General features: G+C 38.8%; 1 protein-coding gene across 1 annotated transcript; it reads left to right on the top strand.

Moving 5' to 3' along the window:
• Positions 1-1616: 1616 nt before the first annotated feature.
• On the top strand, positions 1617-2117 carry LOC112763217 (uncharacterized). Its single transcript, XM_025808945.1, has one exon. The coding sequence runs from the start codon at positions 1617-1619 to the stop codon at positions 2115-2117; it is 501 nt and encodes a 166-aa protein (XP_025664730.1).
• Positions 2118-19194: the final 17077 nt, after the last annotated feature.

The following is a 19194-nucleotide window of genomic DNA, read 5'->3' as shown; positions in this document are numbered from 1 at the left end:
AAGTTTTGGAAAGATGTATTAAAACCAACCTTGTGTTGAATTTTGAGAAGTGTCATTTCATGGTCAAGCAAGGCATTGTTTTAGGACATATTGTTTCCAAAGATGGTATTTCCGTAGATCCGGCAAAGATTAATGTTATATCTAGTTTGCCTTACCCCTTTTCCGAGAGGGAAGTCCGTTCTTTCCTTGGACATGCAGAATTTTATCGAAGATTCATAAAGGACTTTAGTAAGGTAGCATTGCCTCTCTCAAGATTATTGCAAAAGGACATTGAGTTTGATTTAAGCAAGGAATACATGGAGGCTTTTGACAAGCTCAAGGTAGCATTGACCCAAGCTCCCATTGTGCGAGGACCGGATTGGAGTCGGCCATTTGAAATAATGTGTGATACTTCAAATTTTGCCGTGGGAGCCGCGTTGGCACAACGCGAAGGTAAGAATCCATATGTCATAGCCTATGCATTAAAAACACTAGATGGAGCCCAATCCAACTACACTACCACCGAAAAAGAACTTTTGACCATTGTCTTTGCCTTGGACAAGTTCCGAGCATATCTACTTGGTTCAAAGGTTGTAGTGTACTCGGATCATGCGGCGTTAAAGTATTTGTTGGCTAAGAAAGAATCCAAACCGAGATTGATTAGATGGGTTTTATTGTTACAAGAATTTGACTTGGAATTTAAGGATAGGAGTGGTACGCAAAACCTAGTGGCGGACCACTTAAGTCGCCTTGAACACACAAAAGGCGACACCACTCCTATTAATGATTCTTTTCCCTTTGAGGACTTGCATGCAATCTCGAAAACCATTCCTTGGTATGCACCTATCTCCAATTACTTAGTATCTCGCTCCTTCCCTCCTAATCTCTCCAAACATCAAAGGGATAAGCTAAAAAGCGAATCCAAATACTATGTGTGGGATGACCCATACCTTTGGAGATGTGGGGTGGATCAAGTAATTCAGAGGTGCATTCCACAAACCGAATTCCACTCAATCTTGGAAGCTTGCCACACCTCCGAAGGAGGAGGCCATTTTGGACCTCAAAGAACGGCAAAGAAAATCCTAGATTGTGGATTTTGGTGGCAAACTCTTTTCAAGGACTCTTCTCATTTTTGTAAATCTTGTTCTCAATGCATTAGATTCGGTAATATTTCTAAGAAGGACGAAATTCCCCAACAAACCATGCTATTTTGTGAGATTTTTTATGTGTGGGGAATCGACTTCATGGGGCCATTTCGAAATTCTAATGGTTTTCTCTACATTCTACTTGCCGTGGATTATGTGTCCAAATGGGTGGAAGTGATACCCACCCGGACGGATGATGCTAATATGGTCATTTCTTTTGTGAGAAACAATATCATTTGTAGATTTGGGTTGCCACGAGCAATCGTGAGCGACCAAGGGTCATATTTTTGCAGCAAAAGAATGGAAGGGCTCATGAAGAAATATAGCATCATGCATAAAGTAGCCACGGCCTACCACCTACAAACAAACGGCCAAGCCGAGGTTTCCAATCAAGAGATTAAACGCATCTTGGAGAGAATTGTGAAGCCTAATAGGAAAGATTGAAGTGCTAAGCTCACCGATGCATTATGGGCCTACCGAACGGCATACAAAATGCCAATTGGCATGAGTTCATTTCGGTTGGTGTATGGCAAGGCTTGCCACTTACCAGTGGAGATAGAACACAAGGCATATTGGGCCATCAAGGAGTGCAATCCAAGTTTGGGTGGGGCCGGAGTTGCAAGGAAGCTACAACTAGAGGAGTTGGAATGTTTGAGGCTTGAAGCTTATGAGAATTCTAGACTTTACAAGGAGAAAATGAAAGCCGTGCATGATAGGAACATAAGAGGTAAAGAATTTAAAGCCGGTGATCTAGTCCTCTTTTACAATTCTAGATTGAGATTGTTGCCCGAAAAACTAAGGTCAAAATGGGAAGGCCCTTATCAAGTAGTGAAAGTGGAACCCTATGGGGTTTACCATTTGCGCCATCCCTCAAGTCCGGATATCTTCAAGGTCAATGGGCACCGTCTCAAGTTGTATCACGGTGAGCAAATGAAGAGCAACAAAGAGATTGAGATATTCCTTTTGGAAGATGCACCTTTTGGCAAAGAGTAATGAGCTAGTGAAAGTCCAACTTAAGGACATTAAACAAAAGTGCTAGGTGGGAGACACCCCACCATGGTAAGATCTATCATTTTTACCCATTTGTATATAGTTCCTGAACTCTTCTTTGTTTTGTGATTGCTTAGCTATAGTTTTGCTTGATTAGAGTTGATTGTGACTACTTTAGATAACTTGTTCATGAAGACTTTCAATGAATTTTCAATGGATGAATTGATTTTGTAGTAGGAGAACACCCCTTCTTTAGGTTGCATTGAGTTTTGGGTTTTTTTTTTACTCCTTTGGCTTGTTTGGTGGTGCGAAATTTATAACCACAAACTAACCGGCAAGTGCACTGAGTCGTACCAAGTAATACCTCAGGTGAGTGAAGGTCGATCCCACGAGGATTGATGGATCAAGCAACAATGGTTGAGTGATTGGCTTAGTCAGACAAACAAAAAAGAGTGTTTTGGTATTCAAAAGCATTAAACAATAATTCAGAAATTAAAACAGCAAGTAGTAAATTGATGAGAATAATATATGGAGAAACAGTTAAAGCTTCAGAGATATCTATTTTCTGGATTAACTTTTCTTACTAACTATTTTAATCATGCAAGATTCAATTCATGGCAAACCATATATGACTAAGCCCTAATTCCTTAGACCTTCTTAGTCTACTCTAACTTTCATCAATCGTCAATTTCTTGGTCACTTAATTCCAATTAGAGGGTGAAGTTCAATTCTAGTTTATATGCCACAGAAATCCTAATTACCCAAATATAAGAAGATTATATGTCACGTATCCCGTTGATGAGCGGATAATTTATACGCATTTTGGCATTGTTTTTAGTATGTTTTTAGTATGATTTAGTTAGTTTTTATTATATTTTTATTAGTTTTTAAATAAAAATCATATTTCTGGACTTTACTATGAGTTTGTGTGTTTTTCTATAATTCTAGGTATTTTCTAGCTGAAATTGAGGGAGCTGAGCAAACATCTGATTCAGGCTGAAAAAGGACTGCAGATGCTATTGGATTTTGACCTCCCTACACTCAAAATGGTTTTCTGGAGCTACAAGAGTACAAATGGTGCGCTCTCAATTGCGTTGGAAAGTAGACATCCAGGGCTTTCCAGCAATATATAATAGTCCATACTTTGCTCAAGGATAGACGATGTAAACTGGCGTTCAACACCAGTTCCATGTTGCAGTCTGGCGTCAAACGCCAGAAACAAGTTACAAATTGGAGTTGAACGCCAAAAACAGGTTACAACCTGGCGTTCAACTCCAGAAATAGCCTAGGCACGTGAGAAGCTTAAGTCTCAGCCCCAGCACACACCAAGTGGGCCCCAGAAGTGGATTTCTGCACCAATTATCTTAGTTTATTCATTTTCTGTAAACCTAGGTTACTAGTTTAGTATTTAAACAACTTTTAGAGATTTATTTTGTAACTCATGACATTTTAGATCTGAACTTTGTACTCTTTGACAGCATGAGTCTCTAAACTCCATTGTTGGGGGTGAGGAGCTCTGCTGTGTCTCAATGAATTAATACAAGTATTTCTGTTTTCCATTCAAACATACTTGTTTCTATCTAAGATGTTCATTCGCACTTCAATATGATGAATGTGATGATCCATGACACTCATCACCATTCTCAATCTATAAATGCGTGCCTGACAACCACTCCCGTTCTACCTTCGATTGAATGAATATCTCTTGGATTCCTTAATCAGAATCTTCGTGGTATAAGCTAGAATCCATTGGCAGCATTCTCGAGAATTTGGAAAGTCTAAACCTTGTCTGTGGTATTCCGAGTAGGATTCAAGGATTGAATGACTATGACGAGCTTCAAACTCACAAAGGTTGGGCGTAGTAACAGACGTAAAAGGACCAACGGATCCTATTCCAGCATGAGTGAGAACCGACAGATGATTAGTCGGGCGGTGACAGCGCACCTGGACCATTTTCACTGAGAGGATGGATGGTAGCCATTGACAATGGTGATCCACCAACATACAGCTTACCATAGGAGGACCTTGCGTGCGTGAAGAAGAAGACAGGGGAAAGCAGAGATTCAGAAGACAAAGCATCTCCAAAACTCCAACATATTCTCCATTACTGCAGAACAAGTATTTATTTCATGCTCTTTTATTTTTCGCAATTCAAACTGATAAATATAATTGATATCCTGACTAAGAATTACAAAATAACCATAGATTGCTTCAAGCCAACAATCTCCGTAGGATTCGACCCTTACTCACGTAAGGTATTACTTGGACGACCCAGTGCACTTGCTGGTTAGTTGTGCGAATTTGTGAGAAATAGTATTATTGACATTGACATACACAATTTCGTGCACCACCCGTTAAGTCCAGATAATTAGAATTTAGGAGAATATGTTTTCAAGCTGTTGTTCAAGTAAAGAGCTTTTCCAAGTTATACAAGAACTCAATTAGAACAAGGGTCATACTTCCATTCCACCCAAATTCATAAGATAAAGAACGAAAACAATTCTTGAATTATAAATCAGTACATGAATTAAAATAGAAAAATAATAGTATCAATCCATACAATAGACAGAGCTCCTAACCTTAACAATGGAGGATTAGTTGCTCATGGTTCAGAGTGAAAAATAAGGATTGTAAATTGTAAATTGCGGAATGAGGTAGAAAAGAAGAGAAGCCGAAGGGATGATTCTTTTTCCTTTTATATCTAATCCTAATTAATGTAAAATATATTTTCTAAAACTAAAATAATATCTTTTCCTAATTGTAAATAAAATAAAAGTTGAATCAAAATTAATTTGATTGATCCGTGCAGGGCTTGAAGAGTGTAGGGACCATTGGATTCATTAAGCTCCATGTTGAACTTGGCTTTTTCCAAGTTCAATGTGGAGAAGACAGCAAGTGATTTAGCGTGTTCCTTTGAATCCACGATGAACTTGGCTTTTCCCAAGTTCAGCGTGGAGAAGGCAACAAGTTCTTCCCTGGAAGTTCTCCAATCCACGCTGAACTTGGCAGAAACCAAGTTTAACGTGGAAGATGCAGAGGTTGCTGGAGGAGAAATATGCACTATTATATATCGTTGGAAAGACCTGGAAGTTAACTTTCTAATGCCGCTAAAATGATGTCAATTTGACTTCTGTAGCTCAAGTTATTCCAATTTGAGTGCAAGGAGGTCAGGATTGAAAGCATCATTCGCTTTCTCCCTTTTCTGTTATAAAATTCCGTCAAATCCATCCGAATGCTACCTGAAATAAATATAATTGTGCAAAACTCAAAGTAGCATCCATAGTGGGCAAAAGATATTTAAATTTTGATTAAACTTAGCAATTCAAGTGCAAATTCACAAGGAAAGGATAGATAAGATGCTCACGCATCATTTGGCCAGTAAATTCATGATAATTAGCCATTCTTCATGTTCATTCAAAAAAAGGGGGGGCGCGTGCGTGCACTATGCACGTACGCGCCCATAAGCCTTCGTAGCTCCTGGGTAATTTTCCAAAGAGTTGTGCAAATTCTGGGCCAGTTCTGGGCCCTGGGCATAACCACCGTCGCACGTGCGTGCACTATGCGCGTACGCGTCCATGGCCAGTTGCGCAAAAGCGTGCACACGCACCAGCCGCGTCTGTGCTATTACTGCGATTTGCAATCCTGGGCTATTTTTCCCGAGAGTTGTGCCCAAGTTGGGCCAATCTCATGCCACTGGCCTAACCCGACTCACGCGTACGCGCACTAGGCGCGCACGCGCACTTCAATCATAATGCCAATCACCACGCCAGTGCATCGTGCGCGTCCGCGTCGTTTATCAAAATTCATCATCTGGTACTTTTTTCCGAGAGTTGAACCAGAGTTGTGCCCAACTTGTGCTAAGGGCACAACTCATGGGCACGCGCATGCGCACCTGGCGCTCGCGCGCACCCCTGTATTTCACCACTTTGCGCATTCGCATCCCTGCTGATTTTTGCCCATGCACACACACGCGTGCATGGCACGCGCACGTCGTTTCCGCGAACCAATTGCATTAGAACACGCCTTTCTCCTTCAATTTCCTTTCTTTCTTCTTACCACCACCCTTCTTCTTCACTTCTACCCCCTTCTACCATCTCTACCACCTCTTCTCCGCCACCACCGGCGGTCCCACACCTCTCTTTCTCCTCTCCTCTCTCTTACTCTTCACTACCTTTTCTCTCACTTCCATACCCCATTTCTCTTCTTCCTCTCAAGGTACTTCTCATTTCTATTTTTGTTTAGTTTTCTTTTTCCTTTTTCCTTTCCTTAGTTACATTCCCTTACTCTTCCTCTTAGTTAGTTTCATTCATGTTTTCTTTGTTTGTTGAATTTCCTTTCTCTCTTCCTTTTCACTTTCTTATGGGTGTTACAAGTGGAGATTACTCTTGCATTGATGAGTTGGTTTGACTTACTTGCTTTCTTTTGCAATATGTGGTATGTTATGATGATTGATGATGCTTTATGGGATGTTACATTATCACCCTTCTTCCATCTTTGTCATAAAAAGGGATGCACACCAAGTGTTTGATGGAAGACCCACATGACTTTTTGGAGTTACATTTGATTTAGCTCTTCTATTATGGTGTTCTTTCGCATTCACTTGCTTGTTCATATGCGCATTGAGCTTACTACATTTCTTGTTTCACTTCTACATGCTCATTCCCTATTTCTCACTTCTTGTTATTGGTGTTAAGAGTGTGTGCTTCTCATGCTTCTTATTTGCATACATATACCACTCATACATCACATGCTAGTGACTAGCCATGATCTTCATTATTGCCTTAGTTACATGTTGCAGCTGTCATGTATCTAAGTCACTTATTCTCTTATGCTTTATCGCTTGCATGATTATTATTTCTTGGTGCTTCTTTAAGTTTAATTTTGCCACCTTTTCCTCTTTAAAAGGATGGTTGTCAAGAAAGACAAAGGGAAGGCACCCAAGAAGGTACCCTCACGGTCCTCTAGCAAAGCACAACAAGCACCTAGAGCCAAGCCCCTCCTCAATAGGACAAGGAGCGTTGCTAACATTGATGTTTTGGAAAAGGACAATCCGGCAAGGGATCCGACCAAGTTCCCCAACCGCTATTGCAAACTTGTCTACCCCTTGATCAAACCAAGAAACTATCATGCGAAGCCTCTTCTAGCCCCTCCGGCTCATGTCATTCCACTCATCATGCCCCGCATCGAGCGGTGGTAATGGGAGTTCCTATTGAGGAAGCCGCAGGAAGCAAACTTGTCCTGGATGGTGGAGTTTACACTAACTACCACTCCCCCTCCCTTGCATCGGTATTTATGCGCCGAAGGCAAGTTCCCGTCACAGAGGAGGCCATTCAAAGTGTGCTTAAGACCGGACCGTTAGCGGATGGAGTTGATGCATATGAAGAGCTTTTGTCGGCACGATGCGAATATGAGTTTGATTGGGATGTCATCCTCAAGGTCATTGCTACACCCGAATCATTCTGGATTCGAGAAAGGATGAGGCCAAGGCCCAAGGGCATTGACGCACATTTTTTCACCAGAGAGGCTCAGGCATGGGCATAAATTCTAGCCCATTATGTGCTCCCTAGCACCCATGGCTCATCTATCACTACCGAGTTAGCCTTATTGGTTTGGTGTGTCCTCACAGAGAGACCGGTGCATATTCCTCGTCTCATCCACCAAGCTATGGGCCACATCCATACTAAAGGGAACCTACCTTTTCCCGCTCTAGTGACCAACTTAGTTACCGCGGCCGGTGTTCCCCGAGAGACCAAGGATCGGAGGGCCATGATCCCGATAGACGGCGATGTTATTTCAAACGGGAGATATCTTTACCCTCCAGCGGACACCGAAGAGCTGAACTTAGCCGCCCCATGAGCATTCCCACCACATCAACCGCACCAAAATCATCCATGCAACGCATAGAGGACCTCCACAAGAAGCTTGATCGTTATGAGCGGCGCAATCAATGCCGATACACTTTTGTCAAAAAGCTTCTGAGTTGCTTAGCATCACCTATGGAAGAACCGGAAAAAAATATATATACACATATATGTGTATAGGAAAAAAAAGAAAAAAAAGAGAAAAAGACAAGAAAAGAAAAGAAAAAAAAAATATATATATATAGAAAAAAAAGAGAAGAAAAAAAAGGGGACAAAATGCCCCAAAGTAAGGCTTAGAGACAAATCAATGCATATGTGTAATGATCAAAAGTAAATGCATGAGTATGTGAAAAAAAAGTGAGGAATGGGTAGTTAGGATAGTATATAATTGTATAGGATGTTATGTAGGTTAGGTGGGAAGCTCAAGTTAATCAATGGATTTAATTTTTAGCCCACTTAGCCAAATATATAACCATACCTTGACCCTAACCCCATTACAACCTAAGGAAAGACCTCATGATATATGTATGCATGCATAGAAAGATTGTTGATTGTTAGAGGAAGAACAAATTTTGGAGGAGCATAAAGTAGGGGAGGATTGAGTGATCAACCCTATACATCGAGTGAATAGAGTGCAAATACTTCCGGTGAGGGGTTCGAAGCTCAATTCCTTGTTCCTGGCTCTCGCGAGCGCTCTTCATGCAAGTTATGCATATTTCACTTTGGGTGACTAAAATTGGTAGAATTCATACACTACCCATCATCTTGCCCTATGTGCATGTATATATGTGCTCTAACAAGATTGAATTGCTCTTGACCAAGTAGATAGTAGCCTACACCCTAGTTGCATTCATGTAGGTAGATTGCATTCCATGAGTCCCACTCTCTTGTGATCCTTTGATCTTTTGCTTTCCTTTAGCATGAGGACATGCTATACTTTAAGTGTGGGGAGGTTGATAAATCCCGTTTTTAGGGTTTATCATGTATAGAATTTAAGGGTTTTATCAATGATCTTTCACACTTATTCATATAAAATTGCATGATTTTGTATTCCTTTCCCCATTTTGCCTCATAGATAAAAATATGCTTCTTTTGCATCAAAATTGATATATTGTAATCCCCCTCTATTACCATTCGATGCCTTGATCCGTTTGTTAAGTGGTTTCAGAAGTTACAGGAAAAAAATGGCTAAGAGGAATGAAGGAAGCATGCATGAATGGAAGGAGCATGGAATAAATTAAAGATTTGAAGTTTGGACATGCACGCGCACGCGCACCTTGCGCGTACGTGTGGATGCGTACACCCAGAGCCAGTGCAGTGGAGCCGAATGAGGAGCCGGCGCGCTTATATGGCTGGGCCACAAGTCATTGGACATGCACGCGCACTATGCACCTGCGCACAGATCGCAGAAGACCCCAGGTGCGCGTACGCGTGCAGTGCGTGTACGTGTCGATGGGCGCACGTGATTTTTTAAAGAAAAAACATGACCAGCGATTTCAGGGGACCCCAGGCCTAGTTTTGGAGCAGAATTTTGGAGGGAAAAGCTTAAGAAGACCAAGGATTAGGAGTGTTAGTACAATTAGTCATAATTCTAGATATTTTATGGAGTTAGTTACATTTTGTTTTTAGAGAGAGAAACTCCAACTTCTCTCTAGAATTTCACTTCCTCCATTGCAAGTTTCCTTTGATTTCTTGGTGAGATCTATTGCTAATTCACTTTTGTTCTAATATAAGTTGTAGATCCACTCTTCTCCTACTCTTAATTGATGTTCTTTTGATTCAATCTCTTAGATCTAGATTTGTTTGACTTTGTTACTTTGAATTTGGATTAATGAATTATGGAATTTCATTCAATGTTGATGATTGTTTGGATTAGATAGCTTTAATTCAATTTTCTTCTCTTAATTACATCATGTCTTCTATGATTGCCTACCAATTGTTTGTGATAATGACAACCCTAGCTATGGAGTAGATTTCTCTTACTTGGCTTAGTGGTTGAGTTATTGGAGACACTTGAATAGTGGATATCAATTGTAGATTATGAATTGAGAATTGATAATTGACTTGGAGTGCACTAAAGCTAGACTTCCCTAGGGTGAGACTAAGACTTGTGACTCAAGTTAGTTACTCTCACTTGACTTTCCTCCATTGTTAAGGGGGTTAACTAAGTGAAGCAACAATCAATTCTTATCATAATTGAAGGAAGCTATAATGATGGGACTTCCAATACTTACCCTTAGCCAAGGCCTTTATCTCAATTAATTGTTGTTTGCTTTTATTAGCTTGAATTCTTGTACCAACTCTCAAAACCACAAAAGAATTCCTAATCAAAGATGTGCATTCTAAGGCAATTCCTAGGGAGAACGACCTGGGATCAACACTCTCGGTCATAGATTTTAGAATTGTTTGATGCGATATTTGCATGTTGGTTAGACTATACTCACGATTGAATTCATTGTTAATTTCTAACTGGCATAAGAATATTCGGTTCATCAATCCTCTAAAAAGCCATATGGCTTCTTCATTGACTTGTCTGCCATCTCTAGTGAGATGTTTGCAGCTTGTACCTCAAAGATTCCCAACTTCTCCATTATAGAGAGTGGCATGAGGTTTATACTTGACCCTAGGTCACACAGAGCCTTCAAAGGTCATGGTGCCTATAGTGCAAGAAATTAGGAAACATCCAGGATCTGGAAGCTTCTGAGGTAGCTTCTACTGAACCGAAGCATTGAGTTCTTTGGAAAGCAGTGGAGGTTCTTCCTCCAAAGGCTTTGTACCAAATAACTTGGCATTTAGCTTCATGAGAGCTCCTAGGTACCGAGCAACTTGCTCTTCCCTAGTGTCTTCATCCTCATCTGAGGATGAGTGTTCATCAAAACTCATGCATTGTAGAAACTGTTTTTGAAAATCTTTTTAAAAAGAAAGACTCAAAGAAATCGAAAATTTCACAAGAACAAAAACAAAATACTCAAACCAAGAACAAAGATTAAACAAAGAAAAGAAAAAATTTTTGAAAAAGTTTTTCATTTTTTCGAAAATAAAGAAGAAGAAAATAAAATAAAATAAAAGACTCTAACAAAATTAAAGACAATACCCGATCTAGGGAACAAGATAATCCGTCAGTTGTCCAAACTCGAACAATCCCCTGCAACGGTGCCAAAAACTTGGTGCACGAGGGTTGTGGTTTGAAGCAAGCTATGGTTATCTTGCAGATCTTAGTCAGGCGGATAGAAGACTTATTGGTTTGAATTTGGTTAAAAGCATAAAAGGAAATAAAGAAAAGGGTAATAAAAACTCAGAAGTCATGTAAACTATGATAAGAAGGTGGTTAAGGCTTGGAGAAGCTTTGTCCTTCTGGATTAACTCTGGTATTACTGTCTTATTTAATTGTGAATGATTTCTTCTATGGAAGGCTGTATGTGATCAACGCCGTACGGCCACGGTCATTAATCTCCTCTGCTTTAGATCAAACGCCGGGTCAGCGGTCATCCAATCTGAATGGGGTGAAGCTCCTGTAGTCCATTCTCCTTAATGATCTTACTCAAAATTCCACAGACAAGGTCGAATCTTCCGGATCAGAGAATACTGTGCTTTTGGGTTCTAGCCTCTACCACAGAGACCCTAATCTCCCCATACCTCGGCTGAACTGCTGTCTCGAGAAGTCCCCAACAAAGTAGTGAATTATCCGTCTAAGAGATGTATAATTAAGCTGGCGGTTCGATGCTTTCCAGTCACGTATTCACACGAACCCAAGAAGACACGGGTGGTTGTCAGGCACGCGGTCTTAGTATGAAGAACGGAGCTGATTGTCATGGATCATCCCATTCATCAAGTTGAAGAACGAATATATATATCTTAGAATTGAATCAAACACAGAATGAAGAGAAATAGTAGTACTTTTATTAATTCATAGAACTCAGCAGGGCTCCTCCCCTCAACCTAGGAGGTTTAGAAACTCATACTGATAGAAAACACAATGATAAATGAAATATGGTATGTGTCCGCGTCCCCTTTATTGAGAGGTGTAAAAGTTCTTTAAATACTCAACTAATGACTAAAGATTACATAAGAAAGGGTAAAACAGTCTTTTAGTGCTAAAATCCAGTTCTAGGGCCTACTTGGTGAGTGTTTGGGCTGAGCTTTGATGAGATCCATGTGCTAGGGGTCCTCTAGGGCATTGAACGCTGGGTAGGGGGTCCTCTTTGGGTGTTTGAACGCTGGTCTCTTCTCCTTGGGCGTTGGACGCCTGGAAGGGGGCAGGACGCTGGCGTTGAACGCCAATTTTGGGCCTTCTATTCTGAAGCAAAGTATGGACTATTATACACTAATGGAAAGCTCTAGAAGTTAGATTTCCACAGTCATTTAGAACACTGAATTTGTGCTTCTATAGCTTTCAAAAATCTCTTCCGAGTGCAAGAAGGTCAGATCTGGACAGCATCTGTAGTGCTTTCTCTGTCTCTGAATCAGACTTTTGCTAACTTTTGCTCCAGCTCCTCAATTTTAGCAAAAAAATATCTGAAATTGCACAAAAATACAAGAACTCATAGTAGAATCCAAAAATATGAATTTAACCCAAAAACCTATGAAAACTTAATAAAAATTAAACAAAACATGCTAAAAACTATATGAAAATGATGCCAAAAAGTATATAAAATATCCGCTCATCAACCCTCCACGGAAGAGTGTCCATATCCATCATTCCAAGAGCAATATGATTCTATTTATGTTAGCCAAGTGGAACAAGAGCCAATGGATCATCTCAAGGAAGCAATGGATCGGCTCCAAGCAACCATCCGTCAAAAGGAGCAAGAGAAAGCCCAAAGGACGCGTGAAACTATCATGGCTAACATTTCTAAAATCCAAGCCACCGTGGACTTATGGGATACATGTCACAAGCAAAGTATTTCCATGGATGAATGTGGAAAATCAACCGATGAGAGGACCATGAAGGAGATTTTAGAATCTCAACATGAGAACAAAGAAATGGAGTGTGTTGTGCAACAAGCGGAAAGTATGGAGATTGTTGAAAAAGAAGAAGTGGTTGAAGACCTAGGCAAAGTTGAACAAGAGGTGGACTCCAAGCTTGAGAATTCTTCTACACCAAGTGATGTTGTGGAAGTTGTTGAACTTTCTTCTATTGAGCATGAATTTGATGTTGAAGAGGATACTGTGCAACCTCTTAAGCATATTGTGGATGATGAGAGATTGGAAGAGGTTGAGCAAGCAATAAATCCTATTATTGAAGATGATTCCACACTAACTAATGTGCTATTTGAGATTGTTGAACCTTCCTCATTGCGTTGTGAAATTGATGTTGAGGAGGCTAGAGCACAACCTCCAACACATGACTTGAACAATAAGGAATGTATAAAAGAAGTTGGTGAGTAAGGAATTGAAATTGAGGAAAGCTACCAAGAGGAAGAGGTTGAAGTTGAAGAAGCTTGTCAAGAGGTGGAAGGAGTCAAGGAAGAGTACAAGGGAGTGGAGCTTGCAAGATCATTAAAAACACCTCTCCCCAAGCCATTACCATCCAACACAATATTCAAGTGGGTAAAATTCTTATCCTTAAACTTTACTTTTTCACTTGAATATGGTTTGCTTGAGACAGATGGTCAATTTAGAGCTCTTTGTGGCTCTAAGAGCAAAAGGGAGATGGTCAGTGGTTAGAGTTGCCATACAAGGTTTAATATGGTTGCATGCTCAAAGTTGAAGTGCAAAGATTGGTATAGAGCTAGATTGCATGGGTCTAAGAAGTTGTTTTGATACCTCAGTGAGAATTCGGATTGCTTACCACCCGGATGGAATACTGACGATCAACTTGAAGACGGGTGTAGAAACAAGATTTGGGATCCCGGCAAACAAGAGGATCAACGTTGGGAGCTCAAAGCTTGTGAGGAACTTCATCAAGGCTTGGTGAATTTATTTGGAAATGTTGGAGATTATTGGAAGTCCAAGCATTGGTGGAAGTTTCAAGATGAGTTTAAGCACCAACCACCATGATAGGAAGCTCACCAAATGTCCAACTTAAGGACTTTAAATAAAAGTGCTAGGTGGGAAACACCCCACCATGGTAAATTCTTTCTATTTTCTCTTTTATTTATATTGGTAATAAGTTGAATTTTCATTCTTAGTTAGGTTTATTTAATTTATGTTGTGATTTCGCTTGTTTATTAACGTTTGGCATTACTTAGATAGTTTGTTAGTTTATTAAAAAAAAAGTCTGTTTCACGCGTGCGCATAGCTAAGGCGCACGCGTCATATGTGATGTTGCACCTCCCTGGTACATAAACCAGAGAGTTGTGATGGAACTGTGCAGCTTTCGTGCATCTGGCACGAAAAGTAGTCACGCGCACGCATTGCTGACGCGTATGCGTCACTTGATATTTTGGCCACCCACACGTAGGCGTGGCCGACGCACACGCATCGTATCTTACTGATGCCATCCCTGGTACAAAAACCAGAGACTTGCGCTGGCACTGTGCGAGTGTTGTGCGAGGAGCACAATTCACATCCACGCGTACGCGTGACTGACATGTATGCGTCACTTTCTATTTTTTGCTCTTCACGCATACGCGTGACTGACGCTCACGCGTCGCCTCCTCACTCTGCAACCCACGCATGTGCGTGGACGACGCTTACGCGTCGCTTCTTCTTTTCCTTTCTTCTTCTTTTCTCTCTCCTTTCCTCTTCTTTCCTCTTCCTTTCTCACTTTCTTCTCCTCCCTTCTCATCCTTCTTCTCTTTCATTCTCTTTTACTTATTGCATTTGCATACTTTCATTCATTGCATTTTAACTTTATGTTTCTTCTTATTTTCTTTTCTAAGTTTGCTATTTTTCCATTGGTGTTGAATTTTCTTACTCAACTATTGACTATTTCTTGCATTGTTTTTGTACTTCGTCACTTGTTTTGTATTGTTGGGTGATGATATTTATATGTCAATGCTTATCTTTTGTGACACCTGCATTCTTTGTGCATTGATATGAACTCATATTGTCTTTCATGACCCACTCTTTCCTCTTTGAACTTGATGCTTCCGAGTATTCTCTTCATGCCATTTACTTATGCTTTGACTTTACTCTTGCATCAAGTGTTAGTTGATATGCCATTCCCTTATATTACTTTCTCACTTATATGTTGTAGCTACCATGTAGTTGAGAACCCCAATCTTATTTGGCACTAGCCCACTTATATTTGATTTGTTTTGATATCTTTGTTTTTTTGGTTTAATCTTTTGTCTTTTTCTCCCCTTTTCAGGCTGGCCACCAAGAAGGGACAGGAAAAGCTTCTAAATGGGGTGAACAACAAGTCCATCCACACAATTCTTTGAAGAAGCTCATCAGTTGTGAAAACCTAACAAAGGGGAGTCCGGCTTTCCGTACCCACCCCTGTGCTCATCTTTGCATGCTCCGACGATGGTGCAATCTTTAAGTGTGGGGAGGTCGAGACCGACTTCTGTGGGTAACTACTTCCTTTTCCAACACCAATTCTCAATTTTCTTTGTTAATTAGTTGTTGCATTGCATGATAGGTTGCATGTGTAGGTTGCATGATAGATTGATCCAAACAGTAGAGGCAGTGTTAAAGTAGATCACACTCTGTGTAATTAAAGGAGAAAGTGAATGAAAAAGTTAGGACAAAACCAAATTGTTGCAGAGTTTCTAAGTTGAAAAGAGGGGTTCGTCAGGTAAGTGAGGAAGAATGGTACCAATTTGAAACTCATATTTGTTATTAGAGATGATGGCTATAGAAAAGAAAAGACACCAAAAGTGGAAATTGCTTTCTATAAGAATAGAAGTGACAATAACAGAAGTAAAATTTTTACAACAGAGATAACAATGATAGAAATAAAATTTTTTCTACAATAAATATAGTAGGGATTGGTGGGATCTCGTGCTAAATTAAGAGGTTGTTCTTTTATTATAGAAGAAGAGACTAAAGAAAAAGATGATTCACAATTTGGATTAGTAGCACCCAAAAGAACTCTAATACCATAATAAAGCTTTGAAAAAAGAAAAGAGGCAAAAGCAGAGAATGAACTTTTGCGTATATTTCTTGATGATTCTTTACAATAAATAAAGTTGTATATATATACATAGTAATAACAACCAAATCTACAAAACTCTATTTAATCATGAAAAGATTCTATCATCATTTGGCAAAAAAGTGGGTCAGCATAATTAAATTTGTTTTTAGAAGAGCAAAAGTTAAACGACAAATTAATGTAAAAGAAATGACTTATCAGTTTGTTATTGTTGTTGAATTTAACCATTTTGTGTGGCTGATTGGAGATATGTTTGCTTTTATTATGGGCTGAAGTAGAGTGATTTAATAACACATTTATTGAAAAAAATATTTTTTAAAAATATTTTTTTTTATTTTTTCAAAAATGATTAATCATAAAAATTCTCGTTAATTTAACCATATTTTTTTTACCAATTTTATTGCTTTATTGATTTTTGTTCGATTCTTAAACGTTCAATTTAATCTTCAATTAAATTTAGAGAAATGCTATAAAATTAACAAAATTTATTATTTTTGGCCAATAATTAATTATTAATATTTAAAAATATAGATTAAAAATATACTATTATATTATTAAATAAAAATAATTAAATTAATTACTAAAAATAATAGTCAAATATAATAAATTCTACTCGTTTTTGAGATTTTGTTTTCTGAATATAAATTAATGAATTGGGCAGGCTTAGCCAAGCATAGTCTCCAGAACATTGCCATCGTGGCCTCTCCTTGTCTTGTGTCATAGGCTACTAAAAGAGAGAATGGGAGTCAATAAGGTGTCAGATGCCAAAATGAAACATTAATAGATCGAGAAAGCTGACTTTTTTATATAAATAAATAAAAAAATACATTATTTATCAAAATACGCACGAAAAGAAATTGTTTCAGAAATACGCAGAGTCAACTCAGGAAAGGCGACCGCGAAATGGAGATACACTCCAAACCGTGTCCAGCGGCCATGAAATGGGCTGACAGCTGCAGCTCCTATATCATGCTCGGTGTCCACGAAATTGGTGAGGGCCACCTAGTTGCTGGTACCTGCGAAATGGCTATAGTAGGGAGGCATCCACGAAATGAACCTCAACTCAGTGGTATTACACGCGAGATGGTGCATTTCATCTGTGCCGCCAACGAAGTTGGATCTTGGTTATGCCTATATAAACGATGGTGCACCCTTCACCGAATGAGAAGAAAATGGATGGAAAAATTAGTTTTTCATTGTTTGGATCAAAGAAGGAAAATGAATGGAAAATGTAAAAGTACGTGTGGGATCCATATTAAAATTTTCTCTCCAAAGTTGAGAAGAAAACTTAGATTAGAATGAAAAATAGATAAAATTACAAATTTGTCCTTATAATATTAGTATATTATAATTTATAAAGGGTATTAATGTAATTTTATTTTGGTATAATTTTCTCTCTTCTCATTTTTCCTTCCATCTAAACAAAAGAAAAATTTCCTTCTACTTTCTTTTCTTCCATTTTCTCTTCATCCAAACAAAAATTAACTTTTCTTTCTATTTTCTTTTCTCTCATTTTCTTTCCATCCATTTTCCACTTTACATCCAAACAATGTCTAAAATTTTATAGGTGTTCATAATTTTTTTTTTTTGTTGTAATGGCTTTAAAAAATGTATGTGATTGTATACCTACCCCACTCATGTTAATTTTTTATTTCCTCAAGCAAAACACCACACTTCAACTTACACAAATTTTCTATGCCACCAAGACTTATTATTTTTGTGACCCACCCTCACTTTCAACCGTGCATGAGGTCCCCTCCCCAACCCTCTTTTATATTCATTCTAGCTTCCTACCTCCAATTCGTGTGCGCCATCCACGACAACACCAATTCGTGGCTGCCGCCTGCGTTATGAGTAAAATGGGAGACCTGCACGTATTCTGCAGGTATCAGTCCCATTTCGTGGCTGCCGATCACGGTTTGGAGTGCATCTCCACTTCGCGGTCACCCTCGCTGAATTGGGCCTGCATATTTCTGGAACGATTTTTATCCGTGCGTATTTTGATAAATAATGTATTTTTATTATTTATTTATATAAAAAAGTCGAGAAAGCTAGGTGGGATTAAGATGGACCTTATCTACGATGGCACGGAAAACGCCAGATTCACTTTCAATTTCTTTACCCTTTTCCACATTGCATGGTAAATAATTAGACTAAGGGTATCTCTTCTTGCCCCCTTATTGTACTGAACCTTTTTGTATGAGATATGCTATTGGGTAAGGTACTTTTTAGTTTTTAACATTTTTTAATATAAATCTTAGTTCTCTCCTTTAACATTTAAAATGTATTATATTTATAATGTCTTGTTTTATTATTGAAGGTTTATCGATGGCTTGAAAAAAAGGATTGAATCTATGACCTCTTTCTTAAATTTATTCACTTTAGTTTTAAACTGAATTTAAAATTAATTTGCTGTTGAATCTGTTTAGTTGATATTTTAGGAGATAATTTTATTTTGTCTTTTTTCAAATGATCAAGAACAGAGTAAATTCTTTATGTTTGGTTGCTGTGACTTCTATAAAATAGATAAAGCAGGAGACAATTTTAAATTATTCCATTTTGATAGAAAACAGAAGAATAATAAAGAAGAAAGAATGACACAGTCATGTATCCTAATTTAACCACCATGTACAATGTGACCTACATCCAGTCTCTACGACTGTTATTCACTATTTTTTACAAATGTTACGATCACCAATTTCCTAGGATTTTACTCAATTCTATCTGGGACAAACCAAGCTTCTACCGAAACTTAATTTGGCTAGGTTTACCCCTAGACTTTCAACCAAGAAAATTCCCTCGGCATCATGAATAAAAACTAGAAATACAAACAAAAGAGTTTGACATAATCTTTTGGCTTTTTCAATATAACTCTCTTTAATTTTTCTCTCAATGGCTTTTACTTATACCTCACTTAATGCCTTTTCCATTAAAAAGAAACAAAGAAAGATAAACATTGAATAACAGAAAATTTAATGTGAAACCATGAAGGAGAAGAGGATTAAGCTTGAAAGCTATGAGAACCTAAATAGTGTGCTCACTCTCCTTGCTTCAATTTCTAGCTGGTTACCCTTTTAAAAGAAGAGTAAAGCTTTTAAAACTTGAACTAGGTTGAACACCTTTGACTTGTTCTTCTTCCCCAAATATCAGAGCAATAACATAGAGAAGAGATGGGACA

This window comes from Arachis hypogaea, chromosome 17 (genome assembly GCF_003086295.3).
Source record: "Arachis hypogaea cultivar Tifrunner chromosome 17, arahy.Tifrunner.gnm2.J5K5, whole genome shotgun sequence".
Taxonomy (NCBI): Eukaryota; Viridiplantae; Streptophyta; class Magnoliopsida; order Fabales; family Fabaceae; genus Arachis; species Arachis hypogaea.
The sequence above is the reverse complement of the archived record's forward strand: the minus strand, read 5'-3'. Positions and strand labels throughout refer to the sequence as shown.

What these genes read in the sequence shown, in the direction of transcription:
- LOC112763217 (XM_025808945.1), top strand. Translation starts at nt 1,617, where the DNA reads ATGCCAATTGGCATGAGTTCATTTCGGTTGGTGTATGGCAAGGCTTGC.